Source organism: Tenebrio molitor, chromosome X (genome assembly GCF_963966145.1).
Source record: "Tenebrio molitor chromosome X, icTenMoli1.1, whole genome shotgun sequence".
NCBI classification, from domain to species: Eukaryota; Metazoa; Arthropoda; class Insecta; order Coleoptera; family Tenebrionidae; genus Tenebrio; species Tenebrio molitor.
The window spans coordinates 4,120,725-4,147,406 of NC_091055.1; the positions used below are offsets into that span (position 1 = coordinate 4,120,725).

The following is a 26,682-nucleotide window of genomic DNA, read 5'->3' on the forward strand; positions in this document are numbered from 1 at the left end:
GGCGTCAACAAATAGCAGAAGAAAATGTGTAGTTTCAGATTTCTGATTCATGGAGTATTTATAGAAATCTAGAATTCACAAATCATCGATATCGCTTGTTATTAAAAATGATTAAAGTGCATGCGGGCATTGTTTGTTGTTGGTGTAATCTGTAGTAAAGGCTGTATCTATATCTTGTGACACTCCAAAACGTAAATTAAAAGAATAGAGATTACGACCACGTGGAAACTACATACATATACGTCTTCAAGGATAAAAGAGTTGATAAAACGTGTACTCGCAGATTTGTTTTACGGCGCATTGGGTCACACGTGTATGCGCAATCAAATCCTAATTAGAACAATAAAATTTCCCGTGTTTACTAAAGTTACAACAAAATCCGCTTCCATTTTTCCTATGCAATCTGAGAAGTGTCGGTGTGATTGACAAGAGGATTCTTTTCTGAAGTAAACAAACACCGTGTTGTCGAATAAAAATAAATAAACAAGCTGAGTGGAACGATAGCGCTTAAGAGTAATAATTTTGAATTATGTAATGCGATACGGCCCTCCCCCCTTGCCGGCACCAGTGCATTCCAACTGTTAACCGTTTTAATGGATTCTTTGTCTTGCGGGATGGTCTTTGAAAACGAACATGTACAATCGAAAATTGAAAGATCTGCGTTTGGAGACGCTCGGGGCATCGTGTGTATTGTTTTGGGTTGTGCGTAATGAAACAACGCTTAATTGATCATGTTTATTTTCGACATTATAATACATATGAATGCCACGGGCATCAAAAAATATTTTAATACAAATTATTGCGATTGTAACAAAAACGTACATCATAACATAAATTTTACCACATATATTTGGGAGTCAATTGTCCTCGGCCAAAATGTGATAAGCAATTCAATTAAATACCTACATAGTAACTGAAAGTAATTAGTGAAAAATAATTAAAAAAATGAAAAAATCTATTCTTTTTAAAACCCATTTTGTCCAATAAGAACTAACTAAAGAACACAGTCAAAATAAATTATAAACAAAATGAAATGCATCTACGAAGTGAATATAAAAATCACATTTTCCCATTGAGTTAAGAATTTATGCATAACAACTATATCACAAGAACAGCAATAGAATCAGTTCAATAATCTAGTGCATTTTTTGAATTAAAAAAAATACTTACAAATGCGTTTCTCGTTAAATACAAATCGATTAGTGTGAACAAATAAGAAATGCGTAAGCATGTCTAATCCGGTTTCAAAAAAAACAAAATTTACAAACATGGCATGTGCAATAAATTAAAAGGTCAGTGTATGAGTAAAAAAACAGAAAACAAAGTCCTGTCGTCGTTGATGAAGTGCAGATCCATTAACTGACCCGATTGTTAAAATATTTAGAAAAAAAAAAAAAAACAAAAAAGAAACAAAACCAACATCGTTATGTACTTTACGACTACTTATAATTAATTTAAATTAAAATCACATTTAAAAAACCAGAGCTTTTCCACATTCTGTATAGATTTTTTATTTGTGATTTTAAAAACCTTGCCTGTTCTCCCCCGTTTGTTTGAAAAATTTGATATAATTTTGGGGAGGGAAACAAAGCTGGGAGGTTTATATTACAATCACAGATACGGAGTAACAGAGTAAGAGTTCCAAACTAATTTTACACTACCTAAAAATTTTATTTAAGTCCGGTAAATCTTAATTAAGCGTAATACAACGTTTTGTAAAACTGATCTCAGATTCTCTCTTAAGCGTATAATACTAAGAGCGTAAATCAGAGACAAAAAAACGGAAAAATGGGGGCAAATCACTCGATTTAACGCAGGCAAGACGATCCGTCGCCCCCGACTATACGAAATGTATTCTTACGTCTCTTTGGCTCGGACTGTACTCTTGCTGACGCAACGTTTCCAATTTCTCACATACAACAAACACTCACTGCAAATAAAGGAACATTAAGGGACAAAATAAATTAATGAAACGCAGAAGAACGAATTTAGCTCTCTTGGGAGTACAGCCGCAACACGGGACTGGAATCCTCGTCGGATTCGTAAAAGTATCTCTGCTTCGGGGTCAGCCCTAGCTGCACCCTCCTGACGGCCTCGTTCACCAGGCTCCCGTCCCTGAGCAGTTTCTGGAGCAGCTCGTAGGGGTCCTCCTGAGCGGGGTCCTGCTGCAGCTTGCGTTTCGCCTTCCTGAGGCAGGACGAGTCGCAGGTGGCCGAGTCGCAGCAGAACTTCCCCGGGATGCGGTACGGGGAGGCCCTGGAGGACTTCCTCGACAGGTGGCTGCAGGGGATCGCCTTCATCGTCGTGGCGGACAGCCGCAGGTTCTCCTTGATCTCCAGCACCAGACCTTCCACGTCTTTGGAGCTGATGTTGAACTCCGGCCCCCGGATGGGGTTCATCGTGCTCATGGTGCGCATATCAGCTGAAGGCATCTCGGGCATCCAAACACCGACCACTCGACACTTTGTTTACAACTTTGTGTATAAACAAACGGCGTTGAACAGCACAACCTCACTCCTCGCGGTTCTCTAATCGACTGAAAGCGCCATTTCGTGTCGGTATACCAACCTCGTTAACTGTTGTTTGGGTGCTTTCACGAAAACATGCGCCGGCGAAAAGTAGCACCATGTAAACAATACCCCCGAATGCGGACCGTAACGCCCAATTCGCACCGAATTCGCACCCCGATCACGATTTTTCGACAAATTCGCCCCTACGACGGCCAATTCGCGAAAACCGACTCCTCCCCGGGATATACAATTATGTAAACATTTCAGGCCACCGGCGTAGGAAAAACGAATCAAGGTTACGTTACGTCTACATTCAAGGAACGTAGAATGGCAGGCGTGACGTCACTGGAGTGGGGGCAACTTTACTATTTATTTACAATTTGAAGGTGGACGGGGCGAGGGGCGAAACTAAGAAAGCATGTTCTCTATGTGATATCTCTAAATTATTTGATGTCATTCGAACGAAATCGAGGAAAAATGACTTGCTTTAAGTAAGTTTTTTCCCCAACCGTAACACAAACATATCGAAAATAACCGACAGGAAGTACATCAAGTTAAGTGCTTCTGATTTCCCGTGTTACGGAATATCGATTGCTTTCGTTAATTTTGAATTTATAAACATGTTACAAGGGGTGATTCAGCTGCACCCCCTTCGATACGACAGCTGACCCAGCCGACCCCCGATTGTGAAATATCTTCCCAAAAAAAACTGACATTTCTTTATCCAGATGTCACAAAAATAATTGTAACGTTTAGGGAATTCAAATAAACCAACCTGATACGATTAAAAATAAAATTCCCTGCATATTTTTAAGCCGTAGCATTTATTGTAGAGAAGGAATCCTTTCATTAATATTGTTTACTGTTTTCGTTTGAAATGGCGCCGGTGTTGTGACAACGAGTTCCTCATCTACGAGTATTAATTGAAACAACTTTTGACCGAATGATTCACCAATTTCTGATAACATTACTAAACGTAAAAATAAACAAACAACAAATTAAAAACGTACACTGCAACAAAGTCCATTTTGTATATTTCTCTTAAGTGATATAAAACGAGACTGCTGATACCTAAATAAGTATTAACACATGTATTGTTTTTTTATAGCTTTTTCTACTTTTGCATTACATATTTCTTTTATTAAGGTGTGTGATTTTCTGCATAATCCCTGTAACGAGCTTTAAAAATTTTAGCGTTACATATATTCTTATTATTTTTCTAGACATCTATAGTCATTTTTTCTTGAGATTTATATAATTCTACTTCCATTTAATTGACTTTTTTTACCTCTATGATTGTCGAATTATTATCAAATAATTCCTTTCTAAATTCTAAATCGAAAAGAAACAAACTTAATGTATTATTTGGTAATGAAATAACTTACTTTTTTAAATATACTTTTAAAAACAGGGTTGAATCCTTAAAAAAGTGTTGTGTGCTGTAGATGCCATACTAGTAGTAACGAGACAAAAAATATATGTAAATAAACGTTAATTAACAAACAAAAAATTGAAAAAATTAATATTCAAGCTCGCTAATGACATAAAATTCGATCAACTTCGCGACATTCTCTGTTATCCTTTATTATATTAAATCTCAAGTCGCGTCCTTTGTTTCCGTTCCTACATTTTATCGATCCAGATATTGTTTACTACTTGAACAGGGTTTATTCAAATGAGAAACGTATCTTACATAAAACAATGCTCTTTTGTCGTAAACATTTTTATGAAATTTTTAACAAAGGCTCCCTAATAAATACTGTTTTTGTAGCGACAGTACCTAACCAACAAATTACTACAAAAACAAGTTTCATCATTCTGCAGTAAAGTCGATGTTTATAATTTTTATGTTGTGACCGACGCAAAGTATTTAAACAACCACTTGTCACAAAAGACGAGTTTTTTGTTTGTTGTTTTGTTACAAATTGTGTATTTATGTCCACGACGAGGAAGTATGACTGGATTGCCAAATGTTCCGCAATTTTGTTTACAACTTAACCATTTGCACAAACTTATTTCGCACATTACAAGTTTGTTACACCTGTTTTAACATAAAAATAAAGATTAATTCATCGTGGGATTTATACCTACTCAAAATATGAAATTGTTGATTGAGCATCTTGGAAAATAAGTTGCAGCCGAAGTACACAACAAACATGTTGTTCGAATGATATTAATTAGTGTTTTGTCTAGATTTATTAACGTTTCCTGGCGCGTTCTAATAAAGAAACGTGAACTATTGAGTGTGAATGGAAAAAGGAAGACATGAAAAGGAAATTAATAGTAAAAATGAAAAAAACACGGAGACCGTTGTAATTTTTTAATTTCCCGATTTCACCGATCAAATCAATTACATATATCGGTTAATAGTGATAGAGCGCCAATGCAATAAAAAAAAAAACGATGTCAATAACACAGTTGCAGCAATTTGGTTCAAAAAAATTTAAATTACTGATAAATTTGTTTGGACTTTAATACAACTACTCGTACTGCCACAACACAAATATAACTTTATCACAAAATGATAATATACTACATACTAGGAAAGTCCCTTCAGAACACTTTGTTTTTTCGAAGATTTTGCCCTAATTTTAGGTACCTATATTTAAACTTTAATCGTTTTCAACGGTGAATTTGTTTAGACTAAATCGAATTCGCCTTTGGAAGAACAGGATAGATTCTTTAAAATTTTGACTTTTCTAAAAAAGGTAACTACCTACCTTTAAAAACAAGGTAGATTCCTTAACATTTTGACTTTTAAAAAAAGCTACATAAAACAGGTCAAAACGCTTAAAAAACAAAGTGTTCTGAAGGGGTCTTCCTGAAATATCCACTTTAACCTTTAAAATTAGGGCAAAATCTTTGAAAAAACAAAGTGGTATATGTACATACATATTACCTACATAATAATAATTAGCGGATATAGACATCCCATAAATAGATCGAATCAACGTTACAAGAACCACCTGAATGTTTATATTGTCTATTATCACAATTATTGACGTCTGGCTTATTTTCTAAGCAATCATTTGTTAATAAATGATCAATTAACTCCATATTCGGGCGGTATAATTTTGTCATAAAAAATTAAATAAATGTCAGAAATACTCAATTTTTCCGTGAACATTTTTCGATACTGATTTTTTTTATCTGGCAGACAACATTATTATCGATATGTTTTGCAATAAAACCTTCATCCTGTTTTAGCTATCTCTAGTTGTCGATTTGGCCGCGGGTACACCGAGGGCGCCACCTCCCTCGGCGCACATGAAAATTTCAGGTCTCGCGCGTGATTTTCAGATTTGCCGTCAGTTTCAGCAAATTTTTCACACGACCCATATAACAAAAATGAACAGAACTGTACTCAATATTTATAATAAAATTGCGAGTTTTGGGCGAGGGCCAAATCCGCAACTTTCTGAACTGGTAGATTTGATCTTGGCAGAAATACATTGAGTAATGGAGATTGTTTTAGATAAATAGGCAATGGTGTAGCCAAAACGATGTAGTGACCGAAGAACAAATCGAACGTATACTTAAAAAGAAATTTCCAACTTCACAAAAAATTCAAGTTGAAGATGTGTCAGGGGGGTGTGGTGCTATGTTCAATATTTACGTAGAAAGTGAGGACTTTAAAGGACTGTCCATACCAAAGCAACACAGGACTGTTTACGATACTTTAAAAGAACAAATTAAGAATATACATGGTTTGCACCTTGAAACTAGAATTCCTAGATGAAATTAATTACTAGTTTAGCTAGCACGTCTTTACAATGATTTTTGATGTAATTTTTTTTGTTGAATTAAAAAAAGAAAGTTTGAAAAGTTGACATAACCTCAAAAATGTTGTACACCCACTTTTGAACAATTCATTATTACTAGTGGTGGATTCATGTTACATTTTTTACAATGACATTGAAAATCTTTATCAAATTTTTAATTTGCTCACCTTTGTGCAGTTGTCATTTTTTTTTAATTTTCAAAAAGTTTATTTAGAACACCACTTCACTGACCTGTGACAGCTTTGTATTTGTTTGTATTGCAATGATTAAAAACTTTTAGCAACAGCTTTGCAAAGTGTCAAATTATTGATTTTTTTTTGCCGTTTACAACATTTCTTCAAGTAAAAAGTCAATACAATTCCGCGGATTCTAAATTCTCGAATTAAACAAATTTGCATGTCTTTCAGAATGACATTAAACTTTGACCTTGTTAAAAATTTTCTTGGCGTTTTATTATATACTTGGATTTTAAAATTCGTTATCCCAAAAACATATTTATTTCAACAACTTGGGTAATAGAAAGGAAAAGGAGGATAGGTTCATAATTTATTACAAAACACTTTTTGACGATTTTATTGAAAAAAGTAAATAAAACCGATACCATATAATGCAGTCCTAAGACACAAGACAAATTTAAGTTAAAGATAGTTCTGAATTCCTCAATAGGAATCAATATTTCAGTGAATTCCAGATCCAATCTTAAATTGTGAATAATTAAAAAAATTTAGTGAAATTCGATTTAATTACAAAAACAATTACAGTTTCAACTACAATGGAAAACATCGGCATATTTAAAATTAAATTATTTATAATTACATTGGTGCAATCACTGATAATTACACTTTTAGAGTTCAGTCTTTTCCGCTTTAGGATTTCCTTTTCTGTCATATCCCTTAAGCTCAGAAGTAGCTTGTTTGGCGATGTATTTGATAAAATCGTCGAGCTCACGTCCACCCTGTAAATAATTCAGAATTCAGCGTTATATAGAGTTGACCAAAAACATTGTCACTGACGACACGATCATTGCGCAAGCACTTTAGCGCAGTTTATTTAAAGTTTCAACACAATTTTGACATGTACAAAAATAAAGTTAAAAAAACCCTCAAAATAAGAGTTAAGCGGAGATTAACTTTTATTAATACAATTTCTTTTTGAGAATAAACGTACCTCGTAACGAACTGGGTTGTCTTTGGAATCTTTAGGAGCCCAATAGAGAGTTGGGAAGCCACGCACGTCAAAGTTCGGTGGTACGTCGTTAGCGGTAGCGTCCATTTTGACGATTGCGACAGCTTCGTCTTTCAATTTTTCACCGAGTTCGTCGTAAACTGGAGCCAGTTTCTTGCAGTGGCCGCACCATGGAGCGTAGAACTCAATGAGGGTGTCTTTTTCGTTGTTGGTCACGACTTCATCGAAGTTTGTCGCCACTGCGATTTTGACGGGACCGTCGTTATCTTCGGGAATGGGTTCCGTTTTTAGGTACGGTTCGAGTTTGTCGTCGAGGAGTTCTTTGACAAACTGGTCCAAAGCCTCAATACTAAAAAAATTACATACAGAAGAAGATGTTAAATAATTCTTTTAATATCATGCGAACAGGAAAATTCACACAAAATTACACAAATCTTGAAAAAAAAAAGTGAAAGCTCTCGGTATATATATTTTTGATAGTTCTTTTTTATTATAGTATTTTTTTTGGTGCCATTATACCATGATTGTGTAATTCTTATTGACTGTAAAACACATATTCTCTCTGGCAAAGGTGTACTAGCACTTCTTAAACATACAAAGATGGAATACAGGCTGTTTGATGAAAAACGCCTCAACCCATAACTTTGTTATTTATTATCCGATTTCAATGAACAAAAAAATCAAAGATATGGTTTTTCAAGCGCTACAAAACAGCCATAAAATGTTTTTTTTTGGCGTTGTCTTCAATAGCTAACGATAGTCAACTTTTTTTTTTAATGGACACATGTAGTTTTTTAGGCTTGGTCTGGTAAGGTTTTTTTTTCTGGATCTAATGATGTATTGAAAGTTATCATTTGGTTCATAGCTAACTGAAAAAAAAATAAAACATTTTTTTGTGGTTCAGCTTTTTATAAAATTTTTAAGAGTGCCGTGAAAAACAATCGGAGTACAAAGTACGATAAATGTCATCCAAACGTCAGCTTAGAAGTTTTCATCTGCTTTTTTAAACTTTTTTATTTAAGTATAAAATAACATTGTCAGTCATGCAGGATAGCTGTCATTTGACTATTATTTTATGTTCGAGTGCAGTAAAAATCGTAATTAGTCAAAAACAAAAAGTTAATAGAAAAAATAATAATAATAAATAAAAAAAAATATTTTTTTTAATTATTATTTATGTTTTCCATGAAAATAATAATAAAACTCTTCAAGATTGCACCTGAAAATTTTCAAACTCACACTTGACATTTGTTGCTATTTGTAGTCCAATTGTTTTTCACGGCACACTTGAAAATTTCATAATAAACTCAACCACAATTAAAAATTGTTTTTTTTTTTTTTTTCAGTCAGCTATGAACCAAACGATAATTTTTAATACATCGTTAGATTCAGAAAAAAAAACTTTATCAGACTGAGCCTAAAAAACTACATGTGTCCATTAAAAAAAAAAAAGTTGACTATCGTAAGCTACTGAAAATAACGCCAAAAAAAAATTATTTTATGGCTGCTTCGTAGCGCATGAAAAACCATCTTCGGTTTTTTTGTTCATTGAAATCGAATAAATAAAAAAGTTATGGGTTGAGGCGTTTTTTATCAAACAGCCTATATACTCTTTTAATTATATAAATATGCCTAGTGTGTTGCCAAACTTCTTTGCTATATTGCCGTGTTTAATCCGCAGCAACTTTCTATCAATTCTGATACCAAAAGACGTTGTATACTCTGTAGTTCTTTCTTAAATAAAAAGTAAATTGGCAGTTTTTGTAACACATATTAAAGTCGTTTTATTTTGTTCAGACCCTTTTTGCAGATTTTATTCATTTCTATAAGCATTATTTCATTAATACTAACGTTGTTGAATCATGTGCAACCAAATACAATTAATAGTATCTACTTATATAATTTGAGAACATCAAGGGACCTAACATCGACCGTTGTAGCACTCCTATTGAAATTAGTGCTTTCTTAAGAGGTTTTTTTTATAACTTCAGATTAAAGAGTCGTTTTCATGGTGGCTTTACAAGCGTGGCTCGCTCGGCTTGGAAACCGCTCGACCAATGGGAGCACAGCTTTTAAAAAACGCCGCGGCGTGGCTCGGACTTTGCTAGAATAGGAATTATTTCTATTTTTCAAAGCCACGCTCAGGCTTTGGAAGCTTGCGCATGCGCTCGAACTCGCAACTCCTAGTTGCTCAACGCTAGCTCGCTGAATAGCGCATGCGCGTTGACGTGGCTGTCTTGAAGTAGCAAGCCACCATGAATATGAAAACGACTCTTCCAAAGCCAAGCTAGAGCCACGCTTGTAGAGCCACCATGAAAACGACGCTGTAATTTCTACAACTCAAGCAGTTATTCTATCTCTCGTACATATTATAAGAATATATTAAGAAGGAAATAAGACATGTTATTTTATTGATTTTTTTCAAAGGCTTGAGAAGTGTAAATGTATTTTTTTTTTATTCTTTTTGATAATTTAACGGTAACATAAAATTATGTGAATGTGTAATGATTGACGAGTTTTGAAAAATAAATTGGGATGGGTTTTATCGCCGATTGGAAAATATATACTTACGAGAATGGTTCTCTCAGGGTGTACTTTAGATTTTTAGCATCTCGCGCCAAAACAATGGGTTTGTCATCCTTGACGAAATCAATACCATACTCGTTCAATTCGTACTGGAAGTCATCTTTGGCGCTGATTGCGAAATTTATTTTATCCTTGTATTGTTTAGCAACCTTCAAAACACGATTACGCCAATAATTTGTTCCTTTGGGATTCTTGACGTAATCAACACCGTAATAAGCAACAACGAGAGGATTTTGGAAATCATTTCTGTTGTCAGATTTGCGATGTCCGACTAAACCGTGACTGAAAAACTCAACGTGAATTTACAACGATTTGGTGAGACAACCTACATACTAATTATTGTTGATGAAATCGTTAATTTCCCCAGTTACGGGGCTGCCTGAATAGGCGACGCTGTCATCTTCAAATTTATTGTGCAAATGACTTGGACGGTACAGGACAATTCCATCAGTGATCCCTTGTCTCTCTAGGACAGCCTTGTATGTGGAATGCGCGAATCTCACCTTCTCCCTCAATTTGTCAGCAAGCTTAAGAAACGCGGTTTTGAGATCCGACTCTTTTTCAAAGAACCCGACGACGGAGACGTCGTTCTCGGCTTTCAAGAATTTGTCAAAGTCGTCAACGCTGGTCAGTTCTTTCGAACTGGGGCCCACTTGTGCCTTCATGTACTTGACAATACCTCCCGCTTCTCTCGGGCCTCCATAGTCTTGCGATAACTCTCCGCCACGGAAAATTTTCAACGTAGGGTATCCACTGACGCCGTGCTTGTTGCAAGTCTCTTTACCGGCTTCGGTACAGTCCACTTTGACCAAGGCGATCGGGGGGTCGTTCCGTATCAAATCTTCCGCAGCTTTCGCGTACTCCGGTTTGAGTTTCTTGCAATGGCCGCACCTTATGGGGTAAAAACAAAAATAAAATCACTTAATCGAACGGTTTCATAGTTACCAAGGGGCATAAAACATGACGAGGGCAGTTTCATGTTCGGCGATTCCACTCTCGAAATCGCTATCACTGAACTCCAGAACGTCTTCTTCTTTCGCTGAACACACGGAATATAAAAAGCACAACACAAATATTTTGTACAAATACATTTTTTCCATAATTAATCTTAAAATACTAGATAAAAAGATCTTTCCCCGGCACAACTTTCCGCAAAGTACTGTCACCCGGTTCTGAAATTACGTGGCTTTAAAACTGCGCATGTCATTTATTTTAAGCGTTGTCGCGATGCTATTGGTCGACTAGTGTCACGTGCCATAAACCGGCCGGTCTAATGCTAGGCTAATGCTAACGAAGTGTCAATAGTACTTGTTTACGTCAAACTAATTCGCACATGTCAACGGAATTTATTTTTTAATGACTTTTGTACTTCAAAGTCGAGTTCTACTGATTCGGCACTCTGTTTCAAATTATCACTCAACAAGAATCCTCCCAGACGCATAAGGTCCAATGATATTTAAATGTTTTTCAAACGTCATATAAAACGCCGCCTTTGAACTATTAGGGCTAGTAGGCAACCCACTTTACATGATTGCAGCAAAATCTAAAAATCAAAATCAACAGTTGTTGAGTTGTTTAGTTGTTAGCTATTTGAACTAGGTTGTGTTTATATTATGTATTATTATTTATGAGTGTTGCGTTGTCGGTAAACGAAGGTGTTGCCAGTGTGATATCTGATCCGAAACTTGGAGTTCTGATATAACAAGAACAATGATAGTGTTATTTTTTATACCGTTGTTTATTGTGGCTCTCGCGAAAAGACTGTTGAGTCCCAAGCAGACGAAAAGTATAGATAAAAAACACGTTGTCGTAACTGGAGGTTCTAGTGGAATCGGTAAAAGTGCAGCGGTTTTGGCCGCAAGAAAGGGCGCAAACGTCACGATAATCGCCAGAAATTTGGAAAGACTGTCATCAGCAGAGAAGGAAATTGCAGCAGCATGCATCCACAAGGATCAAATTGTCACTTCTGTCTCTGTAGATGTGTCAAATCGCAAAGCCATCCAAAGTGAACTGGACAAGCTGGAAGAAAAAATAGGACCAATATACATGTTGATAAATTGCGCTGGAATGGCGCTATGTGGAAAAGTAGAAGATTTCACTGAACAAGACATTAACACCTTGATAAGTGCCAATTTTTTGGGGACATTGTACCCCATTCAAAGTGTCATACCAAAATTCAAGGATCGCAAAGAAGGCATAATTGTTCTGACAGCCTCACAAGTTGCACTGATGGGCATGTTTGGTTACTCAATTTATTCAAGTTGTAAATTTGCACTGAGAGGACTTGCAGAGTCAATTAGTATGGAGCTGAAACCTTACAATGTGTCTGTTACACTAGCACTGCCACCTGACACTGACACTCCAGGTTTTGAAAATGAAAATAAAACAAAACCAGAAGAGACCCACTTGATATCACAGACTGGAGGACTGCTTGCACCTGATACTGTAGCAGAAAAACTTCTTCAGGATGCTTTGGTAATGATTGTATAAAATATATATTTTTTTGTTGTTGAGAGTGGATTGTTCCAGGTAAATAATTTCTTTAGTGTTGTGGGCTTCGAGAGTTTTATTCTTACAACACTCTGTACTGGAATGTCACCATTTGCAAGCTTGTTGGAACTTATGATTCAGTCTGTCTTGTTGGGGCCCTTAAGACTTATTGGCGCTTATTATTTAACTTCCTTTGATAAAATTATACAAAAGTGTTACTTAACCAAGCAAAAGAGTCAGTAAAATCGCATTTTTTTCTCAAATGTTCTACAATATAATCAGGATGTACCATGTATTTTCATAGTGTAATCAATAAAAATTTTAATGAATTCATAATTTTTGTGTAAAGCTGTAATGATTACTGATGCTACTTGCGAACGTAACGATAACGATGTTATTTTATTGATTGGATATTTTCCAGTTCAGAAAATTTCAATTTCATCACGTTGGAAAATATAAAAAATCTTATGGTCACGATTGATACGTGTATCAATTGAGGGAATTTTCGTATCGCTCTTAAACCCCGAGAGTTATGCAGCCAACATTGCACAAACTGACGTAACAACCTTGAAAAATTTTTTTGTGCTGTTGCCAAGACTGGTACAAGTCATCGCTTTGGGAGTTATCTCCGACCACCTGGCTTTCATGACATCGTTTACTGCATGTTTATTTTACGAGAAAATATGTTTTTTAATGTCGCCCTTTAAAATATAGAGTGTCAGTTGACGCGTCCAATTCAAATATTTAAAAATTGAATGATGCGCCCAAATCTGTAATCGAGTGTGCGCACTAGGGATTTTCTGTCTTCTATCAATCGGGTACGTTGTAATGGTTGTAATGTGTCAGTCGCCGCTGAGAAGTTAACGATTAATTCAATTGTATATACGTATTATTTATATTTTATTTATTGTACCGTATGAGTGAATTAATTATAGTCGAATTTTGTACGACCTCCCTTTAGTCATGGATCAACAAGACATCCTTCAAGTCGGGACAAGTATTAACATAAAACGAACCGATGGTAAGTGCAGGCTCATTCGTTAAAATTAACCGAATAAATCTTGTTCAAATCGCTCCTGCCCCGACGTTACACAAATTCGATTTCGATGTTCAACGACGGCACGAGGATCACACATTACGTGTGCCTTAACAAGTCTCATATTGCTGGTTAAGGATCACGTCTTGGGCCAATCGGTTTTTTTGGATTTTTTTGTGCAGATCTTATTATCAGCACTATCTCAATTTTGGCACATTTTAGAGCAAAACTGCAACGACAGAGAGCTGCGAGTATTGTCGAAAGTACTGGTGTATCGCAAAAAAGATGAGACTGTTGTCGGTGAGGATTTTGACTTATTTGATTACTCAATTTAGACATTCAGCAGCCAGTCAAGTCTAGGCTCGTATCATCGAAATGTCATTCTTTTTATGGTCTATTTTAGGTTTTGCTTGCACGTCCTCTAATGTTTTTTCGACGTGAATTCGTAACATTCTCGTTTTTTCTCTCACAATTAAAATAGACAATGCACATTATAGAGTATTCCACGCTGACAACATCGGGTTCAAATTCACATGCAATAACCGCTACGGATTTATCGATTTCGGTTTAAAAACGACCCATGTGTTTACTATTTATGTGGGCATTGTGATTCACTAAAGATCAACCGTTCACAAGGTATTCCACTTCGCCGCCTTAATTATCAATTATACAATTTTATCTCGCAAAACGATTTTCAAACTGACCCAGAACCGTCCACATTTGAATAAAACCGTTTAATTAGAATCCGGACGAAAATCGAAACGATCGGCGAAAGGCAGTGGCGGAGAGGTGACCGCAAATGGTAATAACAGGAATTATCGAAAATCATATTGAACTTGTCTCGGCGTGAGTCACACCTGTGAAGAGAAAATAAATATTGATAACACCGGAGCCGATTAAAATCTCAATGCGGCAAGCCGCAGATGTACCAAATTAGGCGATCCCGACCGTCTAATTAAGACGAAGAAATTGCACCAAGTTGAAATACGTACGAAGCGTGCAACTCGTGGGTGGTAAATCGATTCGAAAAACACCAAAACGATCAAATTGAACCAATTTGCCTACAATTATCGTTCGATTTTTGAAGGAAACCTATTTTTCGGGTACCACATGACGGAACCATCGAGGACAGAGTGACGCAAACGTGAATACGATGGTACCTTATATGGTTTGTATGTACAGTTGAGACAAGGTCGACCTACCTGAAATGCTCACAGGGCTATCGCTGCTCACCATTAGAGGCCCAAATGACACTTAAATTTTTGGAAAAAAAAATGTACAAGTGGACCTCTGTAATTTATTATTTTTTTTTGTCGACATCATTATGCTGTTATCACGGGCAAGGGGTGACGGCTTTATTGATTGGACATTTTGTGTTAAGTGTGTTTTGTTATTTTCAGGGCGAGTTCATTCGGCGATTGTCTCCGCGGTCAATTTCGATCTGCGGAGCGCGACCGTGGAATGGTTCGAACAGGGCGAAACTAAAGGAAAAGAAATCGACATGACAGCTATCGCATCCTTAAATCCCGACATCGTAATATTGAAACCCGGCGAACGATACATTCAAGAACCTACTCATCAGACCCAAACATCTGGAAATAAACTGCAGAGAGTAAGCCACACGTTGTTATGATTTGTTTTTTGGTTTTTTTTCCCCCGTTTATTTCGAATCTTCGATAGGATGGTCAAGGTTTTTTTTTAACGATGAGTAATCGTTCGAATTACAAAATTACATAACATTTTGCATTTTGTTTACATTGGTTCTGTTCAAAAGTTATCCGCCTCAACAAACCCAACTGACATCGATCACGTGGTTTTATGTAACTTTTTGTCCGACGATTTTTCGATTGTAAAGGTCCAGTCATCTTTGCTTTATCCTCTGTGGACTAATAATACGTTTCGGAGGTGAATCAATTACGGTAATTGTTGGTCCTGTTGGCGGTAATGAAATTGTTATTGCACAATGAGTTTGTCTCGACCAGGTAATTGACCTCAAGCGACATTATTCATCTCGGGTTTCTCTCGCAATGCTCTGATTAAAGAAAAACTAAACTCGATAGTCTTACAGTTAATTAACGATCGACATGGGCGTGTGATAGTTTTTCTCTTGATGGTCGTAGGTGTGCGACACTTGCACCATAAAGTAATAAAAATACGGAGCGACTTCTTTGACGGCTCCAACATTTATTTGCCCGTCGATATTTTTATCTCGTTGAATGAAAATTTTTGCGCCACATTTTCCATTTGAAAATTGCAGCAGTGAAGTGTGACAGTAGATTTTTGTTGTGAACGAATACGTGTGTGTATGGTGCCTGGCACTGGACTTGAAAGGCTTAATTGTACTTTTTAAAGTATTATTGATTGTTCGTTTTACAATATGTCAGTTATTCGGTGCCAACATCAGCAATTTAACGCTTCCAAAATCGGCTTCTGCCAAGTTGTCGTCTGTCTGTGTGACAATGCACTAATAAAAACCTCTCTCCTTAATGCTGCTAAACGTAAAAGGATTCGTCTGGTTCTTCTGAGGAAGAGACCAGTGCTGCTATGGCACAATCGGGACGTTTTACCCATAAATTGGACGAGAGCGACGACGATTTTAATAGTAATCAATTTTCTCCAGAAACGGCCACCTTATCGGTATTGGATTTAACAAGAATTTCGCAAATTTTGAAGTGACGCTGATGCGTGGTTTTTGTGTTGCAGAATCCAACACGGCAGTCCGTAGTGAGTGTCAAATCCAACAATGGTAAGTTGACGATTTTGCTTTGATAACGTTTTGAAAATTATTTAACAAAAAATTTCTCTCTTGTAAATCTGAGTTGTGCACGTTTTATGCAACGTTTAATTTTTGTGGATTTATTTTTCAATTGGATAATCGGTACGATTTTTGACTGTTTTGGGAACTAACTAAATTTTGACGTTTGGTCTGATCATTCACTTTAATTAAAAAATTTATTCGCAGATTCCGTTTGGTATTTTTTTGAACACACGTAACTAGAAAATTCCCAGTATTGTATGGGTTTCGTAACAGGATAAAATACTTGATCTCATCTCTAAATAAATTGGTCAATTATAATCGGTAACCACTTACATCAGCTCCCATTTTTGTTTCTTTTGTCTTTATGTAAAAATATTCCATCAGAAGTGAGGGAATTATTTTTGGAAAAACAATCACCTGAAACAATCACATTTTATATTTTATTATTGGTTGCATGAATAAAATAATCGGATCGTATTTAAGGTAGGTAAAAACTTTGAATTTTAAAAATTGAAATAGATTTTAAAAAATAGTACGTAGTTGACATGCATCGTACGATCACCCGATTTTCTCGAGAGATTTGCTTTCGTTCTTAACATCGAAAATAAACGCACGGTATATTTTATCCATCATGCAGAACATTTTCGTGTTACGCCTGCATTCATAAATTACGATTTTGTTTCAATTGTTTTGTATAAATTTCGCGATTTTACCATTACCAGATTTGTCTTGGTGATTATTAGTTTTAAACGTAAAAAATTTCAAACGGTCGACATGTACAAATTAGAATTCGTATTTGTAACAGTTAATAGTTATCTTCTTGTAGATATAAAAAATTTAAATTGTTGTCAACAAAAGATAACGTCGCAAATAATAACAAATAAAACGGTTAAAGTTGTTGCAACAGTTTGACTGTTTAAAATGTAATAGCTAGATTTTTACGTGTTGATTGATTTTAAAATAATTATGTAATAATAGAAGTATTATTATGTAGTGCCATTAAGAGAAATTTATATTTAGAGTTTTTACGTGACAGCAGAATCAATATTAATAATTAATACTGAAAAACGAAAATAGATCCAATTCAACCAATATAGGACGGTCGATATTTTACATTGGCGACATTTGCTATGTAATTGGGACCAGTTCGATCGGAATGTTTGATATGTGGAACAGTAAATAATGTTTAATTTAATTCTGTTCCAAATTAGACTTAAAATAAAATTTTACTATTATCTGTTACAGTTGTAGAGGACCTTTAGATTATTGTATCATAAAACGTTCAGATTTACGTCATTTTCAAAAAGTTTATTTTATGGAATTTGCAAAGTATTTATTAATTAAAATTCAGAAATTGCATTTATTACACGTTGGCACCACATGCACGACTTTAAATTGAGATTGTTTTTCGGTATGGATTTTGCTAGATATGTATCTATTTCAAATTTGTAGATTTTTGTTTGTTTGAGCATGATCACGATCTGTAGAAAAAAGATTTTAGGCGAAGTAATTGTATCCAGCTCTAGTGTTGGAAAAACATTTTCTTTAAATGAATATATTATTTTTCTGTTCTATTAATGGAAATGAGATTTTGGCGATATGTTGTCATGTGTAACTTTGGCTGAAATCAATATAAAAACTGAGGTGGTTAGCGAATGTTCATATCTTCGAAAATAGAAGAAAAAGTATGCACGTAAGAAAATAAATGTGCGTGCCAATTTAATAATTTAATTTAATTATTCGTATTGCTACAACGTGACCGTGATCACAAACCGGAGCTGTTTTAACAGTTCAAAATTTAGTAAAAATGCATTAATAAATAACAGAGAAAATCATTTCATTTGTTTTTTCTTCCCACCTCGAGTTAGTTTATCACGAGTTTTTGTCAGTTGTACATTTTTTGATCATTTCTTGTGGCATTGTTTCCACACTGTAGTGCAAAAATGTCGTTGCGAAGAAGAGAAGACAACGGTGCTCGAACATTTCTTTTGAATGTTTTTAATACTGTGACAATATTTTTTAGGAGTTATGCGATCAGCCCAGCAGATACGCGTCACCCAAAATATGTTACCAAATAACGGACATACTTTGCCTTCTAACGATGTAGTTATTAACAAAGAAAGTAATATACCGACGAGCCGAGCAGTACAGGTGAGCCATCAGAAAATAATTTTGTGTGAGAGCGAGTCGCATTGTGCGTTTTGTATGCAGAATTCTCGTCGGAGTAACGTGGTTAAAGAAGTGGAAAAATTGAAAAAGAACAGAGAAGAGAGAAGGCAAAGGCAGGCAGAAGAAAAGGCAGAGAAAGAGGCGTTTTTACAATTAGCTCCAGGAAATCCTCACTGGGAACTTTTAAATATGATTTTGTAATGGTGCGAAATAGTCGAGTGTCTGTCGTTTTGACGGTGTTTTGTAGGGAATATCGGCGCGGTTTGGACATTAAACCGCTGTCCGAGAACGACACGATCGAAGACCATTTAATTACCGTTTGTGTTAGAAAAAGGCCTTTGAATAAAAAAGAAGGAGCGCGGAAGGAAGTCGACGTCATCACCGTTCCGAGTAAAAACCAACTTATAGTGCACGAGCCCAAGAATAAGGTCGATTTGACCAAATACCTTGAAAATCAACTGTTCAGATTCGACTACGCATTCGACGAAACGTGTTCCAACGAAATGGTTTACAGGTGAGGTGTTAATATTTTTTGCAAGTTAAAAACGTGCAGCGTGATTTTCCATTGAAGGTATACAGCGCAGCCATTGATCAAAACGATATTCGAAGGCGGTTTTGCCACCTGTTTCGCTTACGGACAAACGGGGTCGGGCAAGACGCACACCATGGGTGGCGACTTCAACGGGAAAAGTCAGCACTGTCACAAGGGCATATACGCCATGGCCTCTGCAGACGTCTTCAAACTGACTAACTCGCCGAAGTACCGCCACCTGAATCTCATAGTGTCGTCTAGTTTTTTCGAAATCTATTCAGGGAAAGTGTTCGATCTGCTTAACAACAAAGCCAAATTGAGGATCCTGGAGGACGGCAAACAGCAGGTCCAAGTCGTGGGGTTGACCGAGAAAGTCGTCTGCACGACGGACGAAGTCCTGAAACTGATCCAGAAGGGAAACCAAGCGCGAACATCCGGACAGACTTTCGCCAATTCGAACTCGTCCCGATCGCACGCAGTATTCCAGATCTACTTGAGATCGAACAGCAACACGCAAAAGGTGCACGGGAAGTTCTCGCTGATCGATTTGGCTGGGAACGAACGGGGAGCAGACACGTCTTCAGCAAACAGACAAACAAGTAAGCGTAAAAACGTGAATGTAAACACAACGTCGTTCGTCACCGTCGCGTTTGTTAAACAGGAATGGAAGGTGCTGAAATAAACAAGTCGCTTCTCGCCCTGAAGGAATGCATCAGAGCTTTGGGTAGGAAGGGTGCTCACTTACCGTTTAGGGTTAGCAAATTGACGCAAGTACTTCGAGATTCTTTCGTCGGATCAAACTCGCGCACGTGCATGATAGCGATGGTGTCGCCGGGCGTCAGTTCGTGCGAGCACACCCTCAACACGTTGAGATACGCCGACAGGGTGAAAGAACTCGGGGGCGGCGACCTGCAGACCAACACGCTTTCCGACGATTCACACAGCGACGGCGATCTGTTGCAGTTGCGGTCGCTGAACGTAAGTGAACAAGTGAAAAATTGCCGTCACGAATAATGATAACAATGATCGCAGGAAAATGACATGACGCCCGAAATGCTGAATTTCCACCAAGTCATATCGGAATTGGAGATCGCCGAAGAGAACATGCTAGATAATCACAAGCAGACCACTGACGAGTTGTATGCGACCTACCAAAAAGCCATAGGGCTGCTTAAAACGACCGACGAAGTTACTTACGACCAGGAAGGTGAGTGCGGTTACGGAGTTCGCGAGAGGGAAGCGTTGACGTATCGTATTGTTTTGTTTCAGCGTACTGTAAAAATTGGGAGGAATTGGTCAACAACGCTGTGTCTTTACTAGTGAAGTCGCAGGAGATAGTAGCGGATTACAAAGCGAAAATGTCAGCCGAGGAACAGCTAAGTCGTAAAACTAAGAGAAAGTAATATAACAATAACTAAAGAAAGAAAAGATCTTGTATAGAAATATTCTTTTAACCATCTTATTTTCGATTGAGATTCACAGTATTAAGCCACATTTCTACATTAAGGTTTTTGTTTAATCAAATTTAGGCTGTTTCATGTTTACGAGGAACAAGTGAACTGCACGCTTTGGAAATTTCTCTCAAAATGATTTTAAACTGAGACTGTTGATAAATTCATGTGTAATATAATATTCTTTGATTTTTATGATGCTACTTCCTTCAAATTTTAATATTAAGTTTTGTTATTTATTACTTTTTTATACTTGCAATTAATTTATTTGTGCAGGCCTCTAAATAGGTGGTGTGGCCGTAACATATGCTTTAATAATATTACTAATTGAAAACATTCCTTCGAATGTAGAAACTGAACAACCTAAAATGCCCATAGCCCGCATTTTTATTAATCGATCGTCATTAATTTGTATTAAACATTAGGCTGTGCTGTATGTACTCTTTTACAACAAATGCAGGCTATCACTTTTCATTCTGTTGTGAAACCAGTGCTTTAGTAATGTTGAAACATAAAATTCAAGGAGGTGCGTATTTAAGAGGCCTTTTATGAATGTTTGTATTGTATATTGTTATTTGATTTTGTTTAATTATAGGGCTCTCCAGTTGTACATGTCATTGATTGATTCTGTAATTCGTAACAGTACATAAAAAAATATTTCAAGTTTGTAACAAAATTGCAGATCGTTTGCTTTAAACATTAAAAAAAAATTACATAACAAGCTTGAACCTTCATTATTATTACTGTAATAAAAAATACTGCATTATTACAAGTCGTTTTATTCACAATAAAGTTGTATACAATATAAAGTCGAACCCGACCGACGCAAGTCGGGCCGAAGATGGATCAATTTACAATCTGAGTTCTGTGTGTGTGCTGTGATCATCGAGCACCAACATTTTTGTTCCTTGAATGTACATATCTAGAATTTGTATAGTACAGTGTGCTATAAAACGAACAAAAGGACGAACATCACCCACGTTGGCCACGTTAAGTGCGTCGTAATATTTGTCCCTTTGTTCTTTCAGAATCATGATAGGGGGATAGCCTCCACGCAGTAATATTAAGTTCATAATTAACCTACTTGTGCGCCCATTTCCATCAACGAAGGGATGGATGTCGACTAGCTTGTAGTGCGCCAGAGCTGCGTAACGCACCGGGTGCATGTTCCTCGCCTCGTCCGAATTTAACCAGTTGACGTAGCTCTCCATCAGGGCGGGCACCTTTTCCGAGGGCGGCGGTACGTGGCGTCCCACAAATACCTACAAGAAAAAAATATCAGCACCAGAACTGTGTCTTCTTGAAGTTGAAGGTTTCTCAAAGTACTTCGTTACAATTATGTAATACGGGGTCATTATAAATGATTGTCTCATCGCAGTAGGCGTTGGTGACGTAGTTGAATGTGCCGCAAGCTTTATAACATGAGTGAGACTAGCATCGCCGATAGGTAGCACTGCTGGCGGTAGTGTAAATTTGTCTGACGTTGCGAAGCTAGCGGCACATCCTAAATTTGTGTGGGTTTTCAACGCCAACTGCGATGGGACAATCATTTATAATGACCCTGTATTATTATTTAATTGGAAAAACCTCTTCCGAAATTTTGCGATACGATACGATAGAATGTAACTTAGCAGAAACTTTTATGGCAATCATTTAGTTAATATTTTAAAAAATAATTCGACAAGAACGAAACGTCAGCACCTGCACTCTGACGATCGCGGCATCAACTTCAAAAGTTCTATCGTCACTTAACAATTACTCATCATTTTTGATATCTGGGTGGGTCAAAATGAGATTCAAAGTCCAGAAATGTACTAATGATCATCAAAATACGTTATTCATAATCCGATTTTTTTGTGGCACTCACTTTGGTATCGCGAAATATTCCTGACGTCAGGGGATCAACATGTCCCATTACTCTCTTGTGCATTTGAAGTATGTCATCAACTGTGATGTACTCCTTCCTGGCCAAGCTTTTGACATATTTTAGAGCAAGTTGCAGACCCAGCACTTCATTGTGCTCTATAATGCTCTTTCCTTGAATAACTTGTCCTGTCTCCAGTAGAGTGCGCAACTGTTCTACTGTCATAGTATTACCCTCTATACCCACTGTGTGGTATATGTGAAGGTAATATGCTTGTTTTTTCAAAGTTTCAAAGTTGTAACTGTCAAATTTTTCCTTCAGATAGTTTTTCTTTTTGTCAATGCTTTTGAATAAATCTAGATCGAGTCGATCGACGAGTGGTGACGTCCTCTTATGATTGACTAGAGCTGCTGCATGAGTTGGCGAATGAGTTAAAGCCTAAAAGAAAACGTTTATAGTTATACTAAGTTAAAACAAGTAGCTATGAAGTACTTTGAAGTAGAGTTCGTCGGCTGTGACAACGTCATGTCGGATCTGCTCGAGAAATTCGCCATACCAGTTGAGGACGTCTGGATTGTCAGGAGCTACAGCTGTCGCGTGTTCTAGCAGTTTCAAAGCTTTGTGATTCTTCCCAGCTAATTTGAATCCAATCGCCGCTTGCAATATGTTAAAAATTTCTGAATTTGACGATTTCACGTTGAAAGTGGTATCCCTCAAATAGGTGCTGCCTCTGATCGCGTGAGAATCGTGAGATTCTAGCAAGGCGTTTAAATTACTTAATATAAAATTGTCATTGGAATGGTCTTCGATGGCGTTGAATGAATAGCTTAACGCGAAGTTGTTGTTGGAATCGGTCGGGATTAAATCTTCGAATATAGGTGCGTAAGTACTGGTTTTCTTGTAAAAATTGTAATTCAAATAGTAATATTGGATAATAGAAATTAAAATGCATAGTGCACACACTAATAGCGAAATTAGGAATATGATTATGTTACAATAAATCTTCATATTACGTGTCTTCCCAGATTTTATAACAATATTTCGGTGAAAATTCCATGGTAAAACATTTAATGATAAAAAAATTACACGTAAAATTAAACTAACTACTTTGAGGTTATGTCAACGTCAACCCCTCCCACATTTCTTTCTACAGCTGGGAGCTGGAGAGGGGAGATTCGTCAATCGTCCCGTGTCGTATACTCGGCGAAGTTCGGAAGTTGTCGGCTCAGAGTGCTCAGACGAAAATGAGAGTAAAAGTGGAGGGGATAATAATGTCCATTCTTATTTGTAGGCTCTATCTATAGGCTCTCGGTCAGTGGCGTGCACCCAGGTCCAACTTACAACAGTCAAAAAAATAATATTTTTCTAATTTTGACATATAAAGTGACACTTTTCAAAATTAATTGGCGTTTGGAAACGTCACACTTTTCGTAACTGGTTACGAAAAGTAAAATCTTTCCTAACTGGTTAGGAAAAATTTATTGTATCATCAATTTGACACTGTTATATTTTTTTTGTTTTTAAGCAAAATAACCGTGCCTACTTACCTACTTGATATTTTAACACGATAATAATTTATTATTAATGAAATTTATTACTTCGTTTAACGTTTGAAGAAACTTTTTTTTTGTCAAAATTAGAAAAAATCTTGTATGTAACACATTAGGACATGCAATTTTGTGTAACTCGTGTGATTTTGCGGGATCTCGCTGCGCTCGTCCCGCAAATATTCCACTCGTTACACAAAATAACGCATTTCCTAACTGGTTACATAAATAGCTATTACTTGGCGTGGGAAATTGTTTACTATATTCCAGTCGTAAATGTCTGTACATATCTCAATACCAGTTATGGCTCAAGGAGAAATCGTGCGAGATTTTTAAAAACATCTCAATCTTTTACCTACTTTTTTTTTGGTCTCTTTTAAAACTAAAAAAATAGTAACGTTTAGCCTCATTTTACAGGATTTTAGAGCCTTCAAAAAAACTAAATTTTGGTTTTATTTCGACAAATTTTTCATCATTTTTGCCCACTTGTTAAAACCAATCAAAACACCCCATTTCTTTAAAATTAACTTTTATATGAAACTGAGACAACGAAACCCGTTTTTAATACTTTTCGATAATCAGTTAAAATTCAAGTAATTTTATGAAGGGAGATGTTTCCCTTCCTGGAAATTCGGTATATATTTCAGCCTATTTTTAAAGAAAACATCTTTGTTTTTATAATATTACAATTGATATACTTATGTTTTTTAGGACAAATTGAAAAAATACATATTTTATTAAAATATAAGGTACTGTTGTGAAGTTATCATCAAAACTGTTCTGGTGTATGGTTAGTTTTCAGTATCCCGGTTTGTGTCTGATTTTCCAGGAGGCTAACAAAAGTTCATTCCCCTTATTATTCAATGCTTAAATAAATGACAATTAAGTGTGAGTTGACAATGTTGACATTTACGAAAACAAAAAATGGGCGATTCCGTTCATAATGCCGGAGCGACACTGCAGTCACGTGATATTCCCCACACTCTACCTTCGCCCATATTACATGGACGCGCTCCTGATATACATAAAATAAAATTGAAATCTACAAAAGCTAAATGTATTTGTTTCAGTGATAGCCACTAGGTGACACAACGAGTGATATAATTCCATTGATAATCCAAAATTTAATCGTTCAGATTCTTTTAAAAAACTACAAGAATTTTGCTAGATTTTACATAATATAAATCTTTTTTGAGAATTACTAGTATTTTTAAATGTATTTCAATAATTTAACTCTGTTTTATGCTAATACTATATCGCAGGTATTCACAGTTCACACTTATGCGGAAAAAAGTTTTAGTCTTGATAAAGACTGTTGTAAGATGAAAAGTCATTAGGATATAGAAAAACTGAAGAAAAACACGAGCAAAAATACTAAGACGTCGAACTCACAACTGACGCCTAGATTTAATAATTTGACATTTGATTGTTGACATCTGATTTGACGGCTTCAACGACTCGACATAGTTCGACACAATAAAATTATAGAGCCGCACAATTCGACAGGACTCTTGATAGATGATGGGAACTTTATGTGTATAATAATTGCACAAAAAAAAAGTTTTTTAACTTCATCGGGATTCGAACGCAGTTGGGGAAATAAATTCTGTATCAACTGTTGTTAGACCTGGCTATAGTTGGGAGTTGGGACAACGAACAGTATGTAGTAATAAAAAAAGGGGATGTGGCGTTAGTTGCGCAGAACGATATACGCCGAAGCCTGTTTCACAATGTGGAAGGTTCTTTGCCATTTGTCATTCTTATAAGAATGTGATATAGTTGATAGACTGAGAAAAATGTTGGATTCATTGTCGTGCACATCTTCTCCAAACATGAACACGTGGTCAAATTGCCGAAGTGTGTTTAAAACTAATGAGATGCCGTCAAGTAATTTTTGTGGATGTATATCAGGCTTTCAAAAATATGCGCACGTTTTGAATAAGCCAATTGGAAGCTGCTGTTTAAAATACGCGGACACTAGAGGGTCGGTTTTATTACCATATCTGTTCGTTGTCCCAACTAATAGGTATATAATTATAATTTCCCATCGGTTATAATACTCCTACCTTTATAAAATTGTACAATTTTACTTAAAATAAAAAATACATATGTATACTGATTTGAAAATAGGGCAGGCAATTCTTATGATGATACGATCGGTTATATTTTGTTTAAAATAGGCTAAAATATAAACCGAATTTTGATGATTTTAATAAACTATGCTGACCTGACCTGACCTGACCTGACCTATGCTACGAATTAAGGAAACATCTTCCTTTTACTTAAAATTTAGGTAAAATCTTCTAATTTTATATAAAATATCAAAGAAATTGGGTGTTTTGAGTGGTTTTAATAACTGGGCAAAAATGGTGAAAACTTAGGGGAAATAAAACAAAAATTTTGGTTTTTTGAAGGACTCGAAAATCAAAAAGAGTAAGGTTAAATTTTAGTAGTTTTCTTTTCAACCTTTAAAAGCGACCAAAAAGAGGCCTAAAATAGCGATATGTATATTTTTTTTTAATTCTGCACGATTTTGTCTAGAGTCAGAACTGGTATTAAAAGATGTCTACTAATAAATATCAAGATCTTTTATAATTTTTATATTATTGTATTGTCTACACCGTTTTGTAATTTAAAAATAACGAGGCCTTTTTCATGCTTCGTGTAATTTATTTTTTTTTAAAGCAGACGTAAGTTCTTCTTTCGTTGATTGAAATTGATTAAAAAAAACTTTTGTAAAAGGTTCTCGGTACAGGTTAAAAATAAAAATAG

At 36.1% G+C, this 26,682-nt stretch overlaps 6 protein-coding genes across 10 annotated transcripts in view; 2 read left to right on the plus strand and 4 right to left on the minus strand.

Annotated features, from left to right (window-relative positions):
- LOC138140147 (xaa-Pro dipeptidase-like) overlaps nucleotides 1–6,618 on the minus strand; it is a 30,410-nt gene extending 23,792 nt beyond the window's left edge. Inside the window, exon 1 of the mRNA XM_069060919.1 lies at nucleotides 6,460–6,618. Within this exon, the coding sequence (XP_068917020.1) occupies nucleotides 6,460–6,476 (17 nt within the window). The 5' untranslated portion in view covers nucleotides 6,477–6,618. The remainder of the gene's footprint in view (nucleotides 1–6,459) is intronic.
- On the minus strand, nucleotides 722–2,722 carry LOC138140152 (uncharacterized). Its single transcript, XM_069060927.1, has one exon. The coding sequence runs from the start codon at nucleotides 2,439–2,441 to the stop codon at nucleotides 1,989–1,991; it is 453 nt and encodes a 150-aa protein (XP_068917028.1). The 5' UTR covers nucleotides 2,442–2,722; the 3' UTR covers nucleotides 722–1,988.
- Nucleotides 6,619–6,849: 231 nt separating the features above from the next.
- Nucleotides 6,850–11,254, minus strand: ERp60 (disulfide-isomerase A3). The gene is made up of 5 exons (XM_069060917.1): nucleotides 11,009–11,254; nucleotides 10,397–10,954; nucleotides 10,049–10,345; nucleotides 7,460–7,826; nucleotides 6,850–7,247 (listed from the first exon to the last, which is right to left on the minus strand). Exons 1-5 carry the CDS (start codon nucleotides 11,161–11,163, stop codon nucleotides 7,137–7,139), a joined length of 1,488 nt encoding a protein of 495 aa, XP_068917018.1. The 5' UTR covers nucleotides 11,164–11,254; the 3' UTR covers nucleotides 6,850–7,136.
- A 121-nt stretch (nucleotides 11,255–11,375) lies between these two features.
- Kdsr (3-ketodihydrosphingosine reductase) lies at nucleotides 11,376–12,882 on the plus strand. The gene is made up of 2 exons (XM_069060926.1): nucleotides 11,376–12,538; nucleotides 12,593–12,882. The coding sequence occupies exons 1-2, from the start codon at nucleotides 11,774–11,776 to the stop codon at nucleotides 12,794–12,796; spliced, it is 969 nt and encodes a 322-aa protein (XP_068917027.1). The 5' UTR covers nucleotides 11,376–11,773; the 3' UTR covers nucleotides 12,797–12,882.
- Nucleotides 12,883–13,348: 466 nt separating this feature from the next.
- LOC138140145 (kinesin-like protein Klp10A) lies at nucleotides 13,349–21,271 on the plus strand. Of its 3 annotated transcripts, XM_069060914.1 has the most exons (11): nucleotides 13,349–13,574; nucleotides 14,990–15,201; nucleotides 16,095–16,226; nucleotides 16,293–16,335; nucleotides 18,371–18,498; nucleotides 18,559–18,713; nucleotides 18,764–19,030; nucleotides 19,088–19,647; nucleotides 19,710–20,026; nucleotides 20,081–20,255; nucleotides 20,318–21,271. In XM_069060914.1, the coding sequence occupies exons 1-11, from the start codon at nucleotides 13,517–13,519 to the stop codon at nucleotides 20,449–20,451; spliced, it is 2,181 nt and encodes a 726-aa protein (XP_068917015.1). In that variant the 5' UTR covers nucleotides 13,349–13,516; the 3' UTR covers nucleotides 20,452–21,271. The 3 variants fall into 3 exon arrangements, with proteins under 3 accessions (XP_068917015.1, XP_068917016.1, XP_068917017.1); XM_069060915.1 differs by lacking the exon at nucleotides 16,095–16,226; XM_069060916.1 differs by lacking the exons at nucleotides 13,349–13,574; nucleotides 14,990–15,201; nucleotides 16,095–16,226; nucleotides 16,293–16,335 and adding an exon at nucleotides 17,219–18,318.
- On the minus strand, nucleotides 16,447–23,529 carry Fic (FIC domain protein adenylyltransferase). 3 transcript variants are annotated; one of them, XM_069060921.1, is made up of 4 exons: nucleotides 22,856–23,529; nucleotides 22,367–22,801; nucleotides 21,584–21,761; nucleotides 16,447–16,764 (listed from the first exon to the last, which is right to left on the minus strand). In XM_069060921.1, exons 1-4 carry the CDS (start codon nucleotides 23,369–23,371, stop codon nucleotides 16,682–16,684), a joined length of 1,212 nt encoding a protein of 403 aa, XP_068917022.1. In that variant the 5' UTR covers nucleotides 23,372–23,529; the 3' UTR covers nucleotides 16,447–16,681. The 3 variants fall into 3 exon arrangements, with proteins under 3 accessions (XP_068917022.1, XP_068917023.1, XP_068917021.1); XM_069060922.1 differs by lacking the exon at nucleotides 16,447–16,764 and adding an exon at nucleotides 21,263–21,421; XM_069060920.1 differs by lacking the exon at nucleotides 16,447–16,764 and having other exon boundaries at nucleotides 21,263–21,761; nucleotides 22,856–23,528.
- Between the last annotated feature and the right edge of the window lie 3,153 nt (nucleotides 23,530–26,682).

Coding starts and splice junctions, on each gene's coding strand:
- LOC138140152 (XM_069060927.1), bottom strand. CDS start 2,441: ATGCCCGAGATGCCTTCAGCTGATATGCGCACCATGAGCACGATGAAC.
- ERp60 (XM_069060917.1), bottom strand. CDS start 11,163: ATGGAAAAAATGTATTTGTACAAAATATTTGTGTTGTGCTTTTTATAT. Junction 10,346..10,396: donor GATTTCATCAACAATAATTA/GTATGTAGGTTG, acceptor TGAGTTTTTCAG/TCACGGTTTAGTCGGACATC. Junction 7,827..10,048: donor ACCCTGAGAGAACCATTCTC/GTAAGTATATAT, acceptor TAATTTTTTTAG/TATTGAGGCTTTGGACCAGT.
- Kdsr (XM_069060926.1), top strand. CDS start 11,774: ATGATAGTGTTATTTTTTATACCGTTGTTTATTGTGGCTCTCGCGAAA. Junction 12,539..12,592: donor AACTTCTTCAGGATGCTTTG/GTAATGATTGTA, acceptor GGATTGTTCCAG/GTAAATAATTTCTTTAGTGT.
- LOC138140145 (XM_069060914.1), top strand. CDS start 13,517: ATGGATCAACAAGACATCCTTCAAGTCGGGACAAGTATTAACATAAAA. Junction 18,499..18,558: donor CGACGAGCCGAGCAGTACAG/GTGAGCCATCAG, acceptor TTTTGTATGCAG/AATTCTCGTCGGAGTAACGT. Junction 19,031..19,087: donor TCCAACGAAATGGTTTACAG/GTGAGGTGTTAA, acceptor TTTCCATTGAAG/GTATACAGCGCAGCCATTGA.
- Fic (XM_069060920.1), bottom strand. CDS start 23,371: ATGAAGATTTATTGTAACATAATCATATTCCTAATTTCGCTATTAGTG. Junction 22,802..22,855: donor CCGACGAACTCTACTTCAAA/GTACTTCATAGC, acceptor GTTTTCTTTTAG/GCTTTAACTCATTCGCCAAC. Junction 21,762..22,366: donor GAATATTTCGCGATACCAAA/GTGAGTGCCACA, acceptor TTTTTCTTGTAG/GTATTTGTGGGACGCCACGT.